General features: G+C 31.5%; 1 protein-coding gene across 6 annotated transcripts in view; it reads right to left on the bottom strand.

Moving 5' to 3' along the window:
• Nucleotides 1-1,620: 1,620 nt before the first annotated feature.
• LOC127736175 (FK506-binding protein 5-like) overlaps nucleotides 1,621-22,010 on the bottom strand; it is a 59,233-nt gene continuing 38,843 nt past the window's right edge. For all 6 annotated transcript variants that reach the window (XM_052246739.1, XM_052246744.1, XM_052246743.1 and 3 more), the window contains one exon: nucleotides 1,621-3,259. In XM_052246739.1, the coding sequence (XP_052102699.1) occupies nucleotides 3,142-3,259 (118 nt within the window). In that variant the 3' untranslated portion in view covers nucleotides 1,621-3,141. The remainder of the gene's footprint in view (nucleotides 3,260-22,010) is intronic.

The raw sequence follows: 22,010 nt of genomic DNA, 5'->3' as shown, positions 1-22,010 counted from the left end.
TTTATTTTCTCGATATTCAGATACAATTCAACGAGTTTAAAACACATACAAAATTTCGTAAAAATCAGATGTGTCGCCCAATTTGACGTAAGAAGCAGTGATACTTTCAAAAGTCGTCAGTAGTATCCATCAAATAAACAGCTTAATTATGACTCAAGGGAAAAAATGAAGAAAATTCACAATTTACACAAACGAAGGACAAATAAAGGCCATAAAACCTGCCAGACAGAGATGCAGACCTTGCAACTACCCCATATTCTAAATATAGATAACCTATTACTCATAATAAGTGAGTATTTAATATGACAAAAATGTAATTTTTAGGCGAGTAATTATTAGAATATGAAGTTCTGTCATTGGGACTATATAAATGACAGCATTTTTTTGTGAATTTATTACGACTACTGGTCTATTACAAACACTTGATATAGTTATAGTTGTGTTAATAGAAAAACAAACTGGGATATGGGGTATCCATCCATGACTTAAAAATCAGTAAAAGACACACAAAAAGCAAAGGAACAGCGCTTTTATTTCTGTTTTTCATTTATTGTTTATATATGTTACTATTTAACTGTTGTTTTCATTTTAAATAGTGAACTTGATAAATGTACTGTGGGCTTTTACTTTACTACAAACTTTATTTGATTTAAACAAAAAAAATAATGGTACTCAAACTTTATCCTGTGTTACAAGGTTAGTGAACCGTAGGTGCGTTAGTTCTCTCAGTATGTCAATCAGTATCAGTGAAATGCCCGAGAACATGCATGCATATGTATATGGAGGTACGGACAGCTGTTTACTGTCCAGTGGCAAATTAAATGCATATACGATAATGTGGTATGAATATAGACCCTGCCTAGTACTAGACTGACACGCTGAGCCAGATTTTGAAAGGTGCTATTTCACAAGGTATCAGTCCTAAGGGAAACATGTCAACCAACCCAGACACATTAATTAGGCTCTGAGCAGATCAGTATTTGCTCTTATACCTGGAGAAGTAACCGTTACGTAGATGCTGAGGGTACGAGGGTACATTAGTACTGGGCAAAATACAACCTTGACCTTTAATATCTAATTCCCCATGAGGTTTAATTCAGAAATGTAGAAAAAACTTTGCCAAAAAAAAAAAGACTGTTAAAAGAACTTAAAGTTCATCGCGAACAACAGTTCAGAAAATAACTGTTCACAATTGCTCTATAAACACACATATGTTCCATCTGTAATGTACACGATCCAATCCTTCATTTCTCATTATAAATGAATGCAACTTATATGATCACATGGTGTTCACTTGTCACAGAAGTTCTTAGTTCTTAACATTTTAAAACAGAAGCTAGAACATCCCTATAATGAAACAGAATTTTATGGTTTCTTGTTTTTCCATTTTTTTCATTTCTTTGGAATGTTTTAGCCAGAGTTTTCTTAATTAAAATACAATACAATCAATCCAGTATAGAAACATTTATATACAATAAAGTAATATTATCAGACTGGGTTTCATCTTTGGTGTAAAACGTATTACTATCATATTCATAGGCATTCATTTCTAAAAGCTACAGTTTTGATTTCCTGCTTTTCAATATGCAACTTTTTATTAGATTAAAAAGAAAAAAAACACACAACTAACAGTTTATTTCATAAAGCAATTAACTGTAAATTACTGTAAATTCAAAAATAGTTGCGATGTTTTTATTCATTACAAAAATTGCGACAGGATATGTTTCGTACAAATAAAATTCATATTTTAAATTTCCATAGCCATTACATAATGTATTTGTATGCAGCATTTCCTGAAATCGCAATAAATAAACTGACGTTTGTGTCCATTCGTCAACAATAGTAATGAATAATGCATGCAAACATTTTTGAATTAACAATAGTTTGGACAGATAAGAAATAATATCACAGACTAATTTTGATAACACAAATTGTCCTTTATACTATTTTGTACTAGTCACCAACCATTCTTAAAAAAATAATTTGTTAAAGAAGGGAAGTGAAAAAAAAGTTTGTTTCAATTTAAAATTTGGAAAAGAAATAAATTCAACAATAGGTTTCAAATAAAATTTTGTTTTCCTGTATATTAATGAAAAAATAGTTTGTTTTTCATTGTAGTCCCCCAAGAAGGTCTGCATGTCCCCAGAAAAACACCCATGCCTCTCCATACCTTCATAAAAGATGAATGGTCTGTGCCATACATAAGGAATTAGATTCTCTGGTCCAGCACCCTTGGTCATAAAACTTTACTTTGCCAGTACTCGAAGTACAAAATTTGTGCTTGAAACACCAAATCCAGTATTTTGATGGGTTGATTTCCGAGAATGAGTATGAAGATCATGCTTGTAATTTCTGAGGCCAGAATACACAAATGCATAGTCTACTTAAATTGCTATATAAAATGCAGCAGTTTTCTTATACCATTAAGGAATTTAAATATGTCACTTGTAACTAAATGAACAAGTTTAATTGACAGTTTATTTTACAGATTAAATCAAGTATAAGAATGTCACAAGCTGTTATTAGCTACATACTGAAATGCACACATGTAAGTAAGCAATGAAGGGTCATGAAGAGGACTTTTTAAAGGAAATTGAAAAATAAATAAAAAAAAAAAAGAAGAAAACTTGATGCTGCCTGGTAAGTTTTGTTTGTCTGGATGTCCATTTATGTAAAGCTACGTTAACAAAATGAAAAAACTTACTGGACAAACAAAAGTACCACATTTGGGGAAGGGGGGTGGGGGTATGATAAGACAATTTGTCTTATTTTGGTATATATATGATGTAATGGGGAAAAAGGAATACAACAAACTCTTCCTCCTCCTAAAAGATAACCTTTTTTTTGAAGCTATATTTATACAGAGAAAATTAAATTAAAATGAAACATATAAAAAGTTCCTACAAAACAATGAAATGCAAAAACATTTTAAAAACAATAGTTTTTAATAAACAAAAAGTTAATGGACGGAAAATAACCTAAACACTTTATTATAAATAGATAACTATCAAGCACATAAGTTGAACTAAAATCTTTATTTCTTGTCTTAAATGGACGGAAAAATTAAAAAAATTATTAACTAAATTATTGTCTAATCACATGACCATAAATAATGGTATTAATTCACATTAACTTAGTTTTTTACATAACAGAACATGTTTTTGAATCTTTTTCCCCTTTGTCTCTTCTGTCAGGAAGGGGCGGGGCTTGTTGGCGATCTAGTTGATCATGTCTGTGTTTCTCATACATTAATTTTTCTCTGAAAAAAAAATATATAATTAAGAATAAATGCAATAATTCACTGTTGATAATCTTATAGTAATCCATCAATATTTATTATATTCCCCCAAATTGCTATTTTCAATCAAAACTCATAATAATATTCTATCTATAACCCTTCATGAAATTATCTCTCATGCTTATACAAATCATTGAAGAAAGAAAACAAACAGTACATTGAACTATATTCAAATAACCTTGCATAAAATGAATGAACTAAATCTAAATTCTAATATGACGTCCTTCTTTCGCTTTGGAAACAAAGCCATGTTCTAATTACAATAAAATATGGGCTGCACATGATTGACGTCACAATTGAAATTGCAACGTCAGTTGTATTTTGAACAACGCCGGGGGTCGAAATGGACAGTTTTGTTGGTGTTGCTCGCTAGGAAATTAAATAAAATCATTCTAAAAGTAAGTTTATGTGTATATGTTAATTTTTTTATCGTTAAACTGTTGATTTTCTATAAAGTTTTCCGTTCATCAAATCAAAATGGCTGCCTTTTGAATGTGTATTATAGGTCCACTTCGAAGTACAAAAGTTCTAAATATTCCTATCAGAATCGAAATAATTCTATCATGCCATTCGCTAACGCTCGGTATAAAGATATTGACTAATATAATGCCTACCCATGTTAAAAAGAGCATAAAGCATGGCATGAAAGAATCATTTCTTAAATAAATTCTAGAATTTTGGAGAAAAATTAAGACAATAGCAAAAATATATGCTGGGGAAAGCATAACTACCGGTACTGTGGGAAAAAAACAAATGTATAGCAAACTGATTTATCTTAGTAAATATGGATCTGATGAAACAAAGATATGTGACAACTATGCAATGACTTTCCAACCTCAATTCATGAGTACTTTCACAGTAGTTTCATATTAACAGCATTAGAATATCTCAAGGGTTCATATGAAAGGAAATATGCTTCATGACACTCAGATTAATGATAAAATTAATTTCACACTGAAATAACAAGGCTAGATAACATGTAAGACAATTATTGATCTTTTGTGTTAGAAACAACTACACTGCTATACAAATTGTCAAATGCTAATGGCTTACAACATATAACTAAATTGAATGGAAACGAAGCACACAATCTCTTCATAAATAACTGACCAGAAAAGATTTTCCTTGCTTTAATTTTTGAAAAAAATCATTATTTATTAAGTGATAGTTTTCAAGCTTATCATGTATTCATATTCAATAAAGGGTTAACAAAATCTTTTTATATTGCATTAATTAAGAAATGAATGCTTCTTTTTGTAAATTTATTGGGGTGTTAAAGCATTGACCAAAGTACATAATATTTCCCCGCTTCATTCTAAAAATGTGCGCATGATCAAAGCCAACCGTATAAAATTACTAAAAGAAGCATTCAATACTTATAATTAAATTTTTTTGCTAGGATCATGAAAACACAATTTCTATCAAGTTTTTATTTTATTTACCTGTGCACTTTATTGTGGGAGCTCGTGTCATCATGAATGTTACATTTCATTTTGAAATGAAGGTTAATTTCAGAATGACACGAGATTGCTGTTAGCCAATCAAAATAACGTATTATAATGAAACATACATGTAATGTAATTATATGTAGATGAAGGTTTATATTTCAGGTTAAAATATTCCATAAATTATGTCTAGAATTGATCGCATAGAAACTAGAACAACAGTGCACATGCAGAAATATCTTGACTGCTTTTTTAATTATGATTGAATTTTATGTTGAAAGTCTTTTGAGATCAAGGTCTAGTACTATAAAATGTATAATGGAAATATTATAGGGGTCAATTCAGTAAATAAATATGCATCATCAGGGACGCCCATTTGGGGGAGAGAAGTCATTTTCTGATGGTAGATAATTTTTGCAATAAATATTTTTTTTTATAGATGGATCAAAACTAGGGTTGAAAAAAATAAAAAAATGAATGCTGAATGCACTTATTTTTTTACTACAGGGTTGAAAAGTAATGGGGTCAGTAAAGGAATTTAGTGCGAATCTACAGTGTTTGTAAACAAGGCCATGTGAAAGGCCCAAAAATGCCGCATGACCCTATGTTTTTATTGTTGCAAAAGATGGGGCTACACTTGTACTTTAATGAATGATATATGAAAGCTTCTGATTTCTAAAGGTAAACCAGGTAAAAATATAATTCAAGACATAGATTTGCATTAAAGTCAATGGGAGATTTTTTACTGAATTTACCCCTTTAAATGATTCATGAATAATAAAATCATAGTCAGATGAACCCTTCTAGGCAGGACTTGTAAGCATTGCAATCATTTTATACACCCAATATAATCAAACTATAACTTATAGTATCTGAGAAGCAGACCTTATCATGAAAACATAATTTTGACAAATAAACCATGACAATGAGGTCGAGGTCATATGAACCCTGTCAAAATTACATGAACACCTTATAATCATTTCAGACACTGAATATAGATGTCCTATTACTTATACATTACCAAAATGTTTAACTCTTTGATAGGATCTATTCTTTGGGTTTTGACCTTTTCTGAACAATTTCATTAGGTTGTGTAGAGTTTACATGATATTTTATGAGAGGGGATAATTACAAAAAACCTTTACATTACTACATTGCACAAATATGAGAACAAAATAAGCATAAAACAACCCAAAATTATGGTCAATAAAAATTGGAATCCTACTGAGAAATATTATATGTACATGCTTGACTCATCATAAACAAATAAAAGAATAAATGAATAATGTTTAATTATGCTATTAAAAGCTAAACTAAAAAAGGTTAATAAATAATTTCATTGAAAATATATGGATAACCTCTAATTCGATCAATTAACATATAAATCAGCTACATAACTAGCTGATACAACAGTACAAGTAAAAACAAAGGCTACAACCTCTAAATCATCTACAATGGAATAGACATGAACTGTTCCCATGTGAACTGATGTTACAGACAAAAACATTGCATGAATGATCTTCTCTATATATATATTAAGTCCCTAGACACACTATCTTACTTGATAAGAAAACATTTCAGTTATAACTTCTGTAACCAAACAATTAGGAATCCATGAAAATAAAACAACTTCTAAGCTTTTTGAATGATTACTTGTTACATTGTGTTTATAAAACACTTCTTTAATTTATATTTTCATGGACAATTGTTTTTGTTACCAGTTATGATAGGTTTGGCTTCAGTTTCTGATTGATTATAGTTCACTATACCATCTAACTTCCTTGCCTTCTCTGGGTTTGCAAATGTGATGCACAAAAAAAAGGGACCATGCCTGAGGACATCAAGTAGAAAGAACACATTTTTTTCCAGAATAACAAAATAGCAAAATACAATATCATTTAAAAAATAGATTTGACCACTTTATCTCATTTCTTTGCCCTAGACAGTTTAATTCTAAACACTTTATATGCATGCTAAACCTCAATCTTGTAATATTCCAACTCTCTCAAGTGTTTGATGTTGTGTAAGAATCCATATGTACTAGGACTAAACGGTTCTTGGTGCTAAAAGATTATACAAAATATACATGTACTGCAGATTTCATTTATAAACTGTAGAATCAAGCTTCTTACTAACTGTACTTTTTTCAAGTACCTTATAAAAATAATGACATTTCTATTTTTTGTGACTGTATATAATATAAAAGGTGGACTGGCTAAGAATTAAAATGATTAAAGTAAATGAAAAGTAGTTATCTACTAAACTTAAATCTATATAAATCAGTAAGCATTAACTTAGGATAAAATGGTATCAAAAGTTTGGTACTTTTTGTAGAAAACTTAAAAAATAAATTTTTGAGTTAGGGGTGCAGTAAAATTTTGTTGATGTATTACCAAAGATATACTGATGGAACACATTTTATGTGGTTTTACTATGGTTCAAATAAAATTTGATCTAAATATAAAAAAAAGAACTTTGCCTTTTGGTTTTAATTTAATGAGGAAGCTAGTCTGGAAAAATAAACTATAATGGGGCCAGCTGAAGGACGCCTCCGGGTGCGGGAGTTTCTCGCTGCATTGAAGACCCATTGGTGGCCTTCGGCTGTTGTCTGCTCTATAGTCGGGTTGTTGTCTCTTTGACACATTCCCCATTTCCATACTCAATTCTATAAGTTATTAATATGACACAACATTGCACATTACTATAAAAAGTATCAGTGGGAAAATATTTTACAAATTGTGGACCAGGTGACAAAATTGTCCAATCAAGATGACCAAGATGAAATGATAAATTGTGTAGATGATAACCATGCTTCAAAGTGTACAGTAAGTCAATCTAGTGCTTCAATGGAAAAAGATAAGGCCCAATGTTTATATCATGATAAAGCATGACTTGTATTGAATAAGGATTTTAAAGCTCACATGACCATTGGTGTTGCATGGATTCGATGCCATAAATGTATAGGATTAAAAAAAAAACCAGAAAAGAATGTGCAAAATATCATGATATCCTCATGTTCTTAAAGACAAGATAATGATTAACACTATAACCCTCTGATAACACAGAATGCAAAACATGAATGCACCCTCATAACCATTTAAAACACAGAATGTCAAACATGAACACAAACTTATATCCACTGATAAAATAAAACGAAAAAAATGTTCACAAACTCATAATTTCTGATAACACAGAATGAAAAACATGTCCACAAACTCATAACCTCAGATAACACTGAATAAAAAACAATTACACAACCTCATAACCTCTAATAACATAGAATGAAAATATGCACACAAACAAATAACCACTGATAACACAGAATGTTAAACATGTACACGACATCATAATATCAGATAACACAGAATGTAAAATATGTACACAAACTCATAACCTCTGATACCACAGAATGTGAAACATATACACCAAATCATAATATCAGATAACACAGAATGTAAAACAGGTACACAAACTCATAACCTCAGATAACACTGAATGAAAAACAATTACACAACCTCATAACCTCTAATAACATAGAATGAAAACATGCACACAAACAAATAACCACTGATAACACAGAATGTTAAACATGTACACAACATCATAATATCAGATAACACAGAATGTAAAACATATACACAAGCTCATAACCTCTGATAGCATAAAATGTAAAACATGTACACCACATCATACTATCAGATAACACAGAATGTAAAACATGTACACCACATCATAATATCAGATAACACAGAATGTAAAACAGGTACACAAACTCATAACCTCTGATAACACTGAATGTAAAATAGTACACAACCTCATAACCTCTAATAATATAGAATGAAAACAAGCACACAAACAAATAACCACTGAATAACACAGAATGTTAAAAATGTACACCACATCATAATATCAGATAACACAGAATGTAAAACAGGTACACAAACTCATAACCTCTGATAACACAGACTGTAAAACATGTACACCACATCATAATATCAGATCACACAGAATGTTAAAAATGTACACCACATCATAATATCAGATAACACAGAATGTAAAACAGGTACACAAACTCATAACCTCTGATAACACAAAATGTAAAACATGTACACAACATCATTACCTCTGATACCACAAAAGAAAAACATATACACAAGCTCATAACCTCTGAGAACACAAAATGTAAAACATATACACAAACTCATAACCTCTGATACCACAAAAGAAAAACATATACACAAGCTCATAACCTCTGATAACACAAAATGTAAAACATGTACACCACATCATAATATCAGATAACACAGAATGTAAAATATGTACACAAACGCATAACCTCTGATACCACATAATGTAAAACATGTACACCACATTATAATATTAGATACCACAGAATGTAAAACACCTACACAAACTCATAACCTCTGATACCACAAAATGTAAAACATATACACAAGCTCATAACCTCTGAGAACACAAAATGCAAAACATATACACAAACTCATAACCTCTGATACCACAAAAGAAAAACATAGACACAAGCTCATAACCTCTGATAACACAAAATGTAAAACATATACACAAACTCATAACCTCTGATACCACAAAAGAAAAACATAGACACAAGCTCATAACCTCTGATAACACAAAATGTAAAACATATACACAAACTCATAACCTCTGATACCACAAAAGAAAAACATAGACACAAGCTCATAACCTCTGATAACACAAAATGTAAAACATATACACAAACTCATAACCTCTGATACCACAAAAGAAAAACATAGACACAAGCTCATAACCTCTGATAACACAAAATGTAAAACATATACACAAACTCATAACCTCTGATAACACAAAATGTAAAACATATACACAAACTCATAACCTCTGATAACACATAATGCAAATCATGTACACAAACTCATTACCTCTGATAACACAGAATGTTAAACATGTACACCACATCATAGTATGAGATAACACAGAATGTAAAACATGTACACAAACTCATAACCTCTGATAACACAGAATGTAAAACATGTACACAAGCTCATAACCTCTGATAACACAGAATGTAAAACAGGTACACAAGCTCATAACCTCTGATAACACAGAATGTAAAACAGGTACACTAACTCATAACCTCTGATAACACAGAATGTATAACATGTACACAAGCTCATAACCTCTGATAACACAGAATGTAAAACATGTACACAAGCTCATAACCTCTGATAACACAGAATGTAAAACAGGTACACTAACTCATAACCTCTGATAACACAGAATGTAAAACAGGTACACTAACTCAAACCTCTGATAACAGAATGTAAAACAGGTACACAACATCATGATATCAGATAACACAGAATGTAAAACAGGTACACTAACTCATAACCTCTGATAACACAGAATGTATAACATGTACACAACATCATGATATCAGATAACACAGAATGTAAAACATGTACACAAACTCATAACCTCTAATAATAGATAATAAAAACATGTAGATAAAGTCATGCCTTCCAATAAAATAGAATGTAAAACATGTACTATACAAAACTCATACCTCTGATTACATAAAATTTTGTAGAATGAAAAACTTGTACACAAACTCTTATCCCCGGCTTAGTATATATCTAGGAGTTTGATTGGTTAACACACGTCGTTACAAAACCAATAGCCCCTGGGTGTTGCTAACCCATATCCCCGGACGTTGCTACCCATTACATCAGGGAATTTCATGCGCGTTTTCCTTAGTTCCATGGTTGTTCCTTATGAAATATCGAATTCTGTAGATTTTCCATGATGTCTGTATAATTAAATACTTAATCCAATAACGATTTTATCTTATTATATCGATTATTTGCACTCATTTTAGTAAATGCATCACTATGCTGCCACATTGTCAATGAATGGTACTACTGACCTAGCTATGCAAATGACCCACGTTGACATCACACCATTTATGATGTAACTCTCACAACATTGCGCGCCAAATTTGACCCATTTCAGTTTCTCTGTCTCTAGTTTAAAAACGTCTTATATTTGTCAACATGTAGGGTTCTACCAAAGGTAGTACCCTACACCCCATTAAAAATATGTCAGATTCCCAAATTTCATAAAAAGATATTTAAAAAATGAAAAAAACGTTGCTTTCACGTTAAACTTTGTGGTCGAAATTCTCTAAAAATCGCCAGATTTAGACTAAGACCGGGGATAAATTTGTTATCTACGTTCATATCTGTAGATATGGATATTTTAACACCCTTCAGTACCCTATACACCCTTCGGCTGCGCCTCAGGGTGTACTTGGATACTTCAGGGTGTTAAAATATCCATATGTACGGATATGAACGTAGATAACTTATAATAACCTCTGTTAACACAGAATGTAAAACATGTACACAACCTCATAACCTCTGAAACCACAGAATATGAAACATGTAAACAACCTCATAACCTATGATAACATAGAATGTAAAACATGTACACAACCTCATTACCTCTGATAACACAGAATGTGAAACATGTAAACAACCTCATAACCTCTAATAACATTGAATGTAAAACATGTACATCACATCATAATATAAGATACTAGTAACACAGAATGTAAAATATGTACACAAACTCATAACCTCTGATACCACAGAATGTAAAACATGTAAAAAGCAATCTCATTACCTCTGAAACCACAGAATATGAAACATGTAAACAACCTCATAACCTCTAATAACGATGAATGTAAAACATGTACACCACATCATTATATCAGATAATATAGAATGTAAAACATGTCCACAACCTCCTTACCTCTGATACCACAGAATGTATAACCTGTACACAATCTCATAACTCCTGATAACCAAAAATGAAAGACATGTACACATGTAAATTCATAACCTCAGGTAAGGTAGAATGAAAAACATGTACATAAACTCATAACCTCAGTTAATGTAGAATGAGAAACATGTACATAAACTCATACCCTCTTGAGAAATATATACACATTCTCATAACCTCGATAACATAGAATGAAAAACATATACATAGCCTTATAACCTCTGATAACAGATAACAGAAAAGTAAGATAGATTGAAAAACTGCAGGCTGTTTTGTATCCAGTGGTGTATTTTACCTTTAACTATTTATGATTGGTCCTATACATAGAATAATTGTAAGGTGATGTATGAATGCAATGTGTTTTGTGAACAACGTTGACAAGGTGATGTAGGAATGCAATGTGTATTGTGAACAACGTTGACAATGTGATATTATGTAAAAAGAGGAGTATTAGTGACAAGGGTTAAGGTTGAACTCTGTACCGTTCAGATAGGTCTTCATCAAAACTGTAAAAAAGAGATAAAAGAGATTTTAGCTTACATGATACAGTTTATAAAGAGGAAAACAGACTTCAATTCAACATTAAAAAGGGACATAACCCATGTTCCAGTGTAAAAACCTGATGGGATATTTAACCAGATGAGAAAACATGATCTAAATAGAAAATGAATGTAATAAAATAAATTGAAGTATATGATTTATTGATAAATATAAATTGATTGCTGAATATGTATCTAAATATCGTGTATAAAATATGACTGATATTTACAAATGCATGTGAGAAACCAAGTTTACATTGATTGATATCAAAGGAAAAGTTATATTGTAAATAAATTCAGGTAATATTTTCTAAGGGTTCATTGAGGTTAGAGGATTGTTTATTCAATAGCTGATGTACCAGGATATTTAAGTTTAAAAATTAAAGAACCTTAGTGAGCGCGCTCACATACCCCACGTCCCCACAATTGGAGAAATAAAATAAGTGTAAGAAAAAAAAATTGTATCAGAAAAAAAAAATTGAATCATAATTTCCTATCAATATGCACATCTACATAGTATGTCCTTATTATCTACACAGTTTCATGAAATTCTGTTGTGTGGTTTGAGAGGAGTTGCGATGACAAAAGGTTGCAGTAGTATATAGGGCAAATAAGTTCAATGGGGCGTAACTCCTGGGAAAAAAATTGAATCGTAATTTCCTGTCGATATGCACATCTACGTAGTATGTCCTTATTATCTGAAAAGGTTTCATGAAATTCTGTTGTGTGGTTTGAGAGGAGTTGCGATGACAAAAGGTTGCAGTAGTATATTGGGCAAATAAGTTGAAAGGGGCGTAACTCCTGGAAAAAAAATTGAATCGTAATTTCCTGTCGATTTGCACATCTACGTAGTTTGTCCTTATTATCTGAAAAGGTTTCATGAAATTCTGTTGTGTGGTTTGAGAGGAGTTGCGATGACAAAAGGTTGCAGTAGTATATTGGGCAAATAAGTTCAAAGGGACGTAACTCCTGGAAAAAAATTGAATCGTAATTTCCTGTCGATATGCACATCTACGTAGTATGTCCTTATTATCTGAAAAGGTTTCATGAAATTCTGTTGTGTGGTTTGAGAGGAGTTGCGATGACAAACTGTTGCAGTAGTACATTAAAGTAAATAAGTTCAAAGGGGCGTAACTCCTAGAAAAAAAATTGAATCGTAATTTCCTGTCGATATGCACAACTACTTAGTATGTCCTTATTATCTAAAAAGGTTTCATGAAATTCTGTTGTGTGGTTTGAGAGGAGTTGCGATGACAAGAAACAGGACTGACGGACTGACGGACGGACAGACGGACGGACGGGTCAAAAACATTATACCCTCCGCAACTCGTATAATAAAATCATTCAAGTACGAAACATAGGTCATGGTGACCTAAATATAATTAAATGACACGATTGGTATATCATTTCCTGTAAGAAGATCAGAAAAGATTTGTTATACAAAATGTATCAGGCAAATATCAAAGCACAAGTTTAGTTGGATATCGGAGATTTTATAACTTACACAACAATGCATGCCATTCATTGTAATTAGATATCCTACATTTACCATGCTAAAGTTGCTAACATCTACGTCATCTGGTCTCTGGTGGATAGTTGTCTCATTAGCAATCATACCACATCTCTTTATTTTAAATTAATCCTATAATAAGATCAAATTCCTGTAAGAGCACCCTTCTAAATTATTGAAATCTATCATTTTGCATTACATCACCACAAGCCTCCCCTTAGACTATCTGGATCAAATGACGTAAAAGTACATTTTCTCATATTGAATAAAATATTCAACAACGTAAGAATTGTATGATCATCTGCTTTAATTTGCTGGTATTAATTTTCATTCAGTTTCAATTTTATGATAAATTTCATAAATAAGTTATATACCCCATCATGGTTACACCCTCAGGAAATTGACAGGAATATATCTTATACATATAGTAGGGTATGAAAATTTACTGTAAATATAAAATAAGTGGGCTTGAATAACATATATGGTCAGTGATTGTCTATCATTTACAAAAAATTATCAGAACTAAAAAACTTCCAGACATGTTGAAAAGAATTAAAACAAGAGGCTCTCAAGAGCCTGAATCGCTCACTTGTAATTTTTTGCTTAAAACTTTCATCAATGATTATTTTTGCTTTTCAATATATATTAATGAATGGCTTAAAACTTCCATTGAAATGTTCTTTGTATCTGTCATATTTCCTCCAAATCAAAGAAATGCATTTTACCCCTATGTTTCATTTTAGCCATAGTGGCTATGTTTCTTGACGTACAAGAAAATAAAATACAAAATTTATACTAGATACTCTGAAACTCATTCAGCCCAAGTTTGGCTGAAATTGATTCAGCAGTTTTAAAGATTTTTTTAAAGTAAGCAAACTAAATGAACAAATTGTGAAAAATTTATTTTAAAGGGCAATAACTCCTTAAGGGGACAATTGACAATTTTGGTCATGGACCTTATTTGTAGATCTTACTTTGCTGAACATTTTTGCTGTTTACAGTTTATCTTTATCATTAATAATATTCAAGATAATAACCAAAATCTGCAAAATTTCCTTAAAATTACCAATTAAGTGGCAGCAATCCAACAATGGGTTGTTAGATTCATCTGAAAATTTCAGGGCTGACAGGCTTGATCTGATAAACATTTTTACCACCATCAGATTAGCTCTAAATGCTTTGGTTTTGAGATAGGGGCCAAAAATTGCATTTTACCCCTATGTTCTATTTTTAGCCATGGCGTCCATGTTTTTTACGAAACAGAAAATAAACATAAACTTTATACTAGATACCCTTAGAATCATTCAGCTTAAGTTTGGTTGGAATTGGTTCAGTAGTTTCAGAGAAGATTTTTTAAAGTTAAAAAACATGATAAACAAATTGTGTAAAATTGTCCTTAAAGGGCAATAACTCCTTAAGGGGTCAATTGACAATTTTGATCATATGAACTTATTTGTAAATCTTACCTTGCTAAACATTTTTGCTGTTCACAGTTTATCTTTATCATTAATAATATTCAAGATAATAACCAAAAACTGCAAAATTTCCTTAAAATTACCAATTTAGTGGCAGCAACCCAACAATGGGTTATAAGATTCAACTGAAAATTTCAGGGCTGATAGAACTTCACCTAATGAACACTTTAACTCCATGTCAGATTTGCTCTTAATGCTTTGGTTTTTGAGATATAAGCCAAAAACTGCATTTTACCCCTATGTTCTATTCTTAGCAATGTTATTTGACGAAACATTAAATAAAACACAAACTTTATTCTAGATACCCTAAGCATCATTCAGCTGAAGTTTGGTCGGAATTGGTTCTGTAGTTTCAGAGGAGAAGATGTTTGAAATAGTTTACACCAGACGGATGACGACGGACGCCAAGTGATGGCAAATATAGGCCAGTCAAAAGTCCTAATATCAATACTGAGAATAGTTAGAGGCAATTAAAGAAACACCTGCAAAATCAAACTCAGATCCTGAACAAGAACTAGAATCTAAATCACATGATCTAGGGACAAATTTACCTGCAATTTATAAAGAATATTAGAAAAAGGACTCTCGTTGTATACTACAGCAATCATCAATTAATCAATCAAAAATCTTAAAACATTTTCAGCAGATGGCCCTAGAACACAATTAGTTCGTATTGCATTTCTTTAAGACAAAAAATGCAAATTAAAAAAATCGCAACAGCCCGATCCCAAAAAGACTTTTACAGTGTACTATACTACTTTTGGGACAAATTATATCAAAATTATAGAAAAGTCTGATAGCTCTAACTCAAAATATGGACAATTTTATGTTAGGGGGTCTATATTCAGTTTGACAGTTTCAGACATACTAATTTTTTACCTTTCAAACTAGACCAAATCACTAGTTTACCTAAAAACTCATGCCCCAAATTTTTGTTACATGTAAATTTCATCCCACTATTTACTACTTTATGCATAAAATATAAAGAAATGAATTTGGAAGGTGTATGAAAGTAAAAGAACAGAGTTCCAATGTCCCCCGTGTTGCACATATTTTATCTATCCAGGGGCAATAACTAAAAAAACCCACTTTTTTTTGTTGTCCTTTAAACAATTTATAAATAAAAAGCGTGTGCAGGAGACAACATTTTTTTTTTAATTGTATACTAAATAATTCAAACAGACCTTCAAGGGCATTTATACTATAAGTAAACGAGGCCATTTTCCATAAATTTAATATTTCCAAGGGTCATAACTCTTTTAAAAAAAGTTGATCGTCCACCATTTTAAAACATAATAGAGATATTGCTGATATTAACCTATAGTATAAGTTTTATAAAAATTTGGCAAGAATTGTACCTGTGAGAGCGCTAACAAGACTGGACGGACACACTGCCGGACGCCTGGTATTTCCATGTTCCCCGCAACGAGTTACGCGGGGGACAAAAATTTGCAAGTTATACACTGTCCATACTATGGACTTTATTTGTAGACAACAAAAAATTTTTTTTTTGACGATCAATGCATTTGAATGGGGACATATAGTTGGAACCCCCCTTTATCCTGGGTTGGGAACCCCCCCCCTTTTAAAAATGGCTGGATCCGCCCCTGCAGGATTATATAATACTGAATAATCATTATAAATGGTTGAGATATATAATTCTAAAAAAGAAAAAAAAATTGTCTGATTCATTCAAGACTGTAATGTACGTCTTAGTGATTTTAACATTTATGAAACCTTTTACACCAAATAAATTAACAACATAACTGAAATGATGAAATAGCACTGATATATCATAATACAAACTTAACAAAATCAAAAGCAGACACACCAACAAATTAACATAAAATTGCAAATAATAAAGACAGATAAGTGCACATATAGAAGGTCAAAGGACCTTACTTTATTGCAATATAATTTAGGTAACCGGTTGCTTTACAAAGTAAGCACACTAACCACAAAATGGTCATTTAAGTTGAAAACTAAGTTTCTATACAATATCTAAGAAAGAGAGAGGCATTTTTGCTATCACTTCATAAGTTCTCTTCTTAGTCAAAGGAATTGTTATTAGTAGGTTACACAAAGTAGAAAGTTCAAAATTGGGGTCAACAGTTTGAAGAGATAAATACTATTGATGTTCCTCTACAAAACATTTTAGTTTTTTCTTAATTTAAATATCATGCATTATACAGTCACGCAGTGCTGGTTAATTCAGTAACATGAACAATTGTCAAAATACTTGAGAACAATGTACAGCACACCCCTCCCCCTAAAATATCCACACAGGAAGTGTGTTTTGTATTTATATAATTGCTGGAATAAGAATAATTTTGGCCTTGCTATATAATTATTTATCATATTTACCAATACTTGCTCAATAGTTGACAAATCTTCTTAAAGATTTCATTTCAATTACATGACAAAATAAAATGCTCCGCAGGGCGCAGCTTGATACGACTGCAGAGGTCGAACCCTGAACAGTTGGGGGAAGTATGGACACAACATTCAAGCTTGATACAGCTTTATATTTGGATTGTGATTAAATATTTGACACAGCATAGGTTTCTAACACAGATTGAATGTGGTCTAAGAACTTAAAAATTTTAAATTGGACATTCACCTATTATGGTCCAATATCCAAAATCTAAATACATGGTTAGATTCAGCATATCAAAGAACCCCAAGAATTCAATTTTTGATGAAATCAAACAAAGTTTAATTTTGGACCCTTTTGACCTCAATGTGGACAAAGTTGATAACGGGGCCCAAAAATCAAAAATCTAAATACATGGTTAGATTCAGCATATCAAAGAACCCCATATATTCAATTTTTGTTGAAATCAAACAAAGTTTAATTTTGGACCCCGATTTGGACCAACTTGAAAACTGGGCCCATAATCAAAAATCTAAATACATGTTTAGATTCAGCATATCAAAGAACCCTAAGAATTCAATTTTTGTTAAAATCAAACTAAGTTTAATTTTGGACCCTTTGGACCTTAATGTAGACCAATTTGAAAACAGAACCAAAAATTAAGAATCTAAATACACAGTTAGATTCGGCATATCAAAGAACCCCAATAATTCAATTTTTGATGAAATCAAACAAAGTTTAATTTTGGACCCTTTTGACCTCAATGTGGACAAAGTTGATAACGGGGCCCAAAAATCAAAAATCTAAATACATGGTTAGATTCAGCATATCAAAGAACCTCATATATTCAATTTTTGTTGAAATCAAACAAAGTTTAATTTTGGACCCCGATTTGGACCAACTTGAAAACTGGGCCCATAATCAAAAATCTAAATACATGTTTAGATTCAGCATATCAAAGAACCCTAAGAATTCAATTTTTGTTAAAATCAAACTAAGTTTAATTTTGGACCCTTTGGACCTTAATGTAGACCAATTTGAAAACGGAACCAAAATTTAAGAATCTAAATACACAGTTAGATTCGGCATATCAAAGAACCCCAATAATTCAATTTTTGATGAAATCAAACAAAGTTTAATTTTGGACACTTTGGACCTCAATGTGGACCAATTTAAAAACGGGGCCCAAAATCCAAAAACTAAATACACGGTTAGATTCAGCATATTAAAGAACCCCATGAAATCAAGAATAAAACCCCATTGAAATTGGTCAAGAAATAAGCAATTTATAGGAAGTATCTTCTTTTGCACAATCCTGTGCTATTAAATATTTCTTGCTATTGCGCAATACTGTACAATTGACAATTTCTTGCTATTGCGCAATATTGTGCTATTGGATATTTCTTGCTATTGCGCAATACTGTGCAATTGAAGATTTCTTGCTATTGCGCAATACTGTGCAATTGAAGATTTCTTGCTATTGTGCAATACTGTGCAATTGAAAATTTCTTGCTATTGCACAATACTTATTATATAATAATTTACACATCCTGTTTGGTGTGTATCTCCTATCATATCATTATTATTTGATTTTAAATATAAATCAGAAATAACCAACTTAAAATGGAAAATTTTAAAAGAAACAAAAAAGGAAAAAAAGAAAAAAAAGGAAAAAAAAATAAATCCCCCCCCAAAATTTTTTGAACCCCCATTATGATTCATCACCCCCAAACTCAATCCCAGCCTTCCCTTTGTGGTATGGTACCTTGCAGTACAATTTCAGAGAGATCCATACACTTGAACACAAGTTATTGTCTGGAAACTAGAAAAAAATGTGTTTTTTTGCCCCTTTTTGGCCCCAAATTCCTAAACGTTTAGGGCAATTACCCCCAAACTCAAACCCAGCTTTCCCTTTGTGATATGGAACCTTGTAGTACAATTTCAGAAAGATCCATACACTTACACACAAGTTATTGTCATGAAACTAGAAAAATGCTTGTATTTTGCCCCTTTTTTGGCCCCTAATTCCTAAAATTTGGAGGCAATTACCCCCAAAATCAATCCCAGCATTCCTTTAGTGATATGGAACCTTGTGGTACAATGTCAGAGAGATCCATACACTAACACACAAGTTATGTCTGGAAGTTCCAAAAATGCTTATTTTTGGCCCCTTTTTGGCCCCTAATTCCTTTACTGTTATTACCATAACCCCCAAAATCAATCCCAACCTTCCTTTTGTGGTATTGAACCTTGTGGTAAAATTTCATAAAGATCCATTCACTTAAACTAAAGTTAGAGTGCGAAAACCAATGTGTCTTCGGACGACGCCGGACGACGACGACGCCGGGCGACGACGACGGACGACGACGACGCCAACGTCATACCAATATACGACCACAAAAATTTTTTTGCGGTCGTATAAAAACTATAAAAATGAGAATAGCATAGTATGTCATAGCATCTGACATCACAGTAAGACTATGTAATGGTGTCTGTCATGACTATGTCATTGCACCTGCCATGAAAATTGACTTTTGTAATTGTGACTAACATGATAGTAAAACTATATAATGGTTTCTAACATGACAGTAAAATTATGTCATTGTGACTGACATGACAGTAAGACTATGTCATAAAGTCTGTAGTGACTATCAAACTATGTCATTGCACCTGCTATGAAAATTGACCTTTTGTCATTGTGACTGACATGACAGTAAGATTATGTAATGGTGTCTAACATGACATTAAATTATGCCATTGTGTCTGACATGACAGTAAAACTATGTCATAATATCTGACATGACAGTAAGACTATGTCATAGTGTTTGATATGACAATAAAACAAAGTCATTGCACCTGACATGACAGTAAAATTTGTCATGGCTCCTTAACTTGTGCTTACATTATCTGACAGATTTTATTCTGAAAAAGTGTGGTAAATAATGGTACATTACAATTTTCAGTAAATATGCTTGACCCAAAATTAAAATATACCCTCTCTTTACATTGCTTAGATCTCTGCGATTGACAGGAATGACTTTTAGATAACAACATCTTTTGAGAACTTTTGAAATGATTTTTGAAGTATTAGTACATCTAAAACAGAACAAGTTTACTTACATTCTAGTGTAGAAAGAAAATTAAATTGTACATGTTTATACTATCATTCTAAATTGACTTTTGATTACAACACCTGAAGAACATTAATAAGAACATGCACAAATTGAGTTTTTACAGGATAGACAATTATCTTGAAACAAGTAATTGCTTTCAATTGATTTATTGTATTCTAAATTGCAATAGCATATAAAATAAATCAACTTTTTATTCCTCTGTGTATATTTTGCTTTTTTAACTTAAAAATCATTGATATAAAAACATGTATTGATTTATTTTAAAAACATAAAGATGTATTTAATTGTATGAACAGCACTAAAAGTTTAAAAAAAAAACCAAGTTTCATTATCTCAAATCTGAGACACTGTGCATGGATATTACCAAAGTAATGAGATACTATTACTGAGCATGGGATATAAAAACTTGATAGACTTACAAAATAAAAGATCATACTGATAGACTATGGATATTAATGAGATCATTTTATTTTAGGACCAAAAACGTATTAAATCGTGACACTAACAAAACCTTCATAAATATTAATCAGTTGATTTTCAGTTTAGACCTTTTAAAAGTACAATTCTTTATTTTGAAGAGCTATCTTTATCATTATACTTTATTAAAGACAATATAATCTATTTTCATTTTAAAACTCTTTTTTTCTTTTTCTAATGAACCCTAGTTTCCTCTTGGTATTATTAACACGAATTTAGGTGACCAATATTTCTACACATGCACTAAAAGTTAAGGCCAAATTGTTATCATATGGACTGTCTCCCCTGACATCTATGCACAATATTGTGTTTTTCTGTCATATTTAAAGAATAGAATGACAGTTGAATCTGTCTAAAAGAAGTGCAGAAATTTGAAGCCTCCATCTGAATTACTTAGGCATATCAAGACTCATGGTCATAGTGTGGTCAAAAGAAGATCAGCACAAAACTAGCATGTGACTTGACAGATTACAAAATCATTTATAAATCAAGACTCTAAATCAGCAGAGTAAATTAAAAGCAAAGAGAAAAGTTATTTTCATGAAGTTTTCTAGACTAATCTAGGTCATATTTAGGTCTAAAGTATGTCAACAGGAACATAATTATTATGTAGTGTGAAAATGCTTACATTATGAAGTATTCACTAGAAATTTGTTACTTATTTAAAAAATAAAAGAAGAATGTGTCCATGGGACATGGATGCCCCTACCCCCATGCTTGTAATATTGCAAATTCAGCAATTTTTCCATTTATAAAGGGACATAACTCTAGAACAGTGAAAGTGACGCCACCCAAATTTGATTTTGATCAGTGTTTGGTGGTAATATGCATTGGATTTAAGTTTCATAAAATTGGTAGAGGGAAACTAAAGTTAGAGAGCAGATAATTAGTTTCAGGACATAT

The sequence above is a fragment of the Mytilus californianus genome, unplaced genomic scaffold (genome assembly GCF_021869535.1).
Source record: "Mytilus californianus isolate M0D057914Y unplaced genomic scaffold, xbMytCali1.0.p SCAF_3, whole genome shotgun sequence".
Lineage (NCBI taxonomy): Eukaryota > Metazoa > Mollusca > Bivalvia > Mytilida > Mytilidae > Mytilus > Mytilus californianus.
Note: the sequence above shows the minus strand (reverse complement) of the source record. Positions and strands in the feature narration are given on the sequence as shown.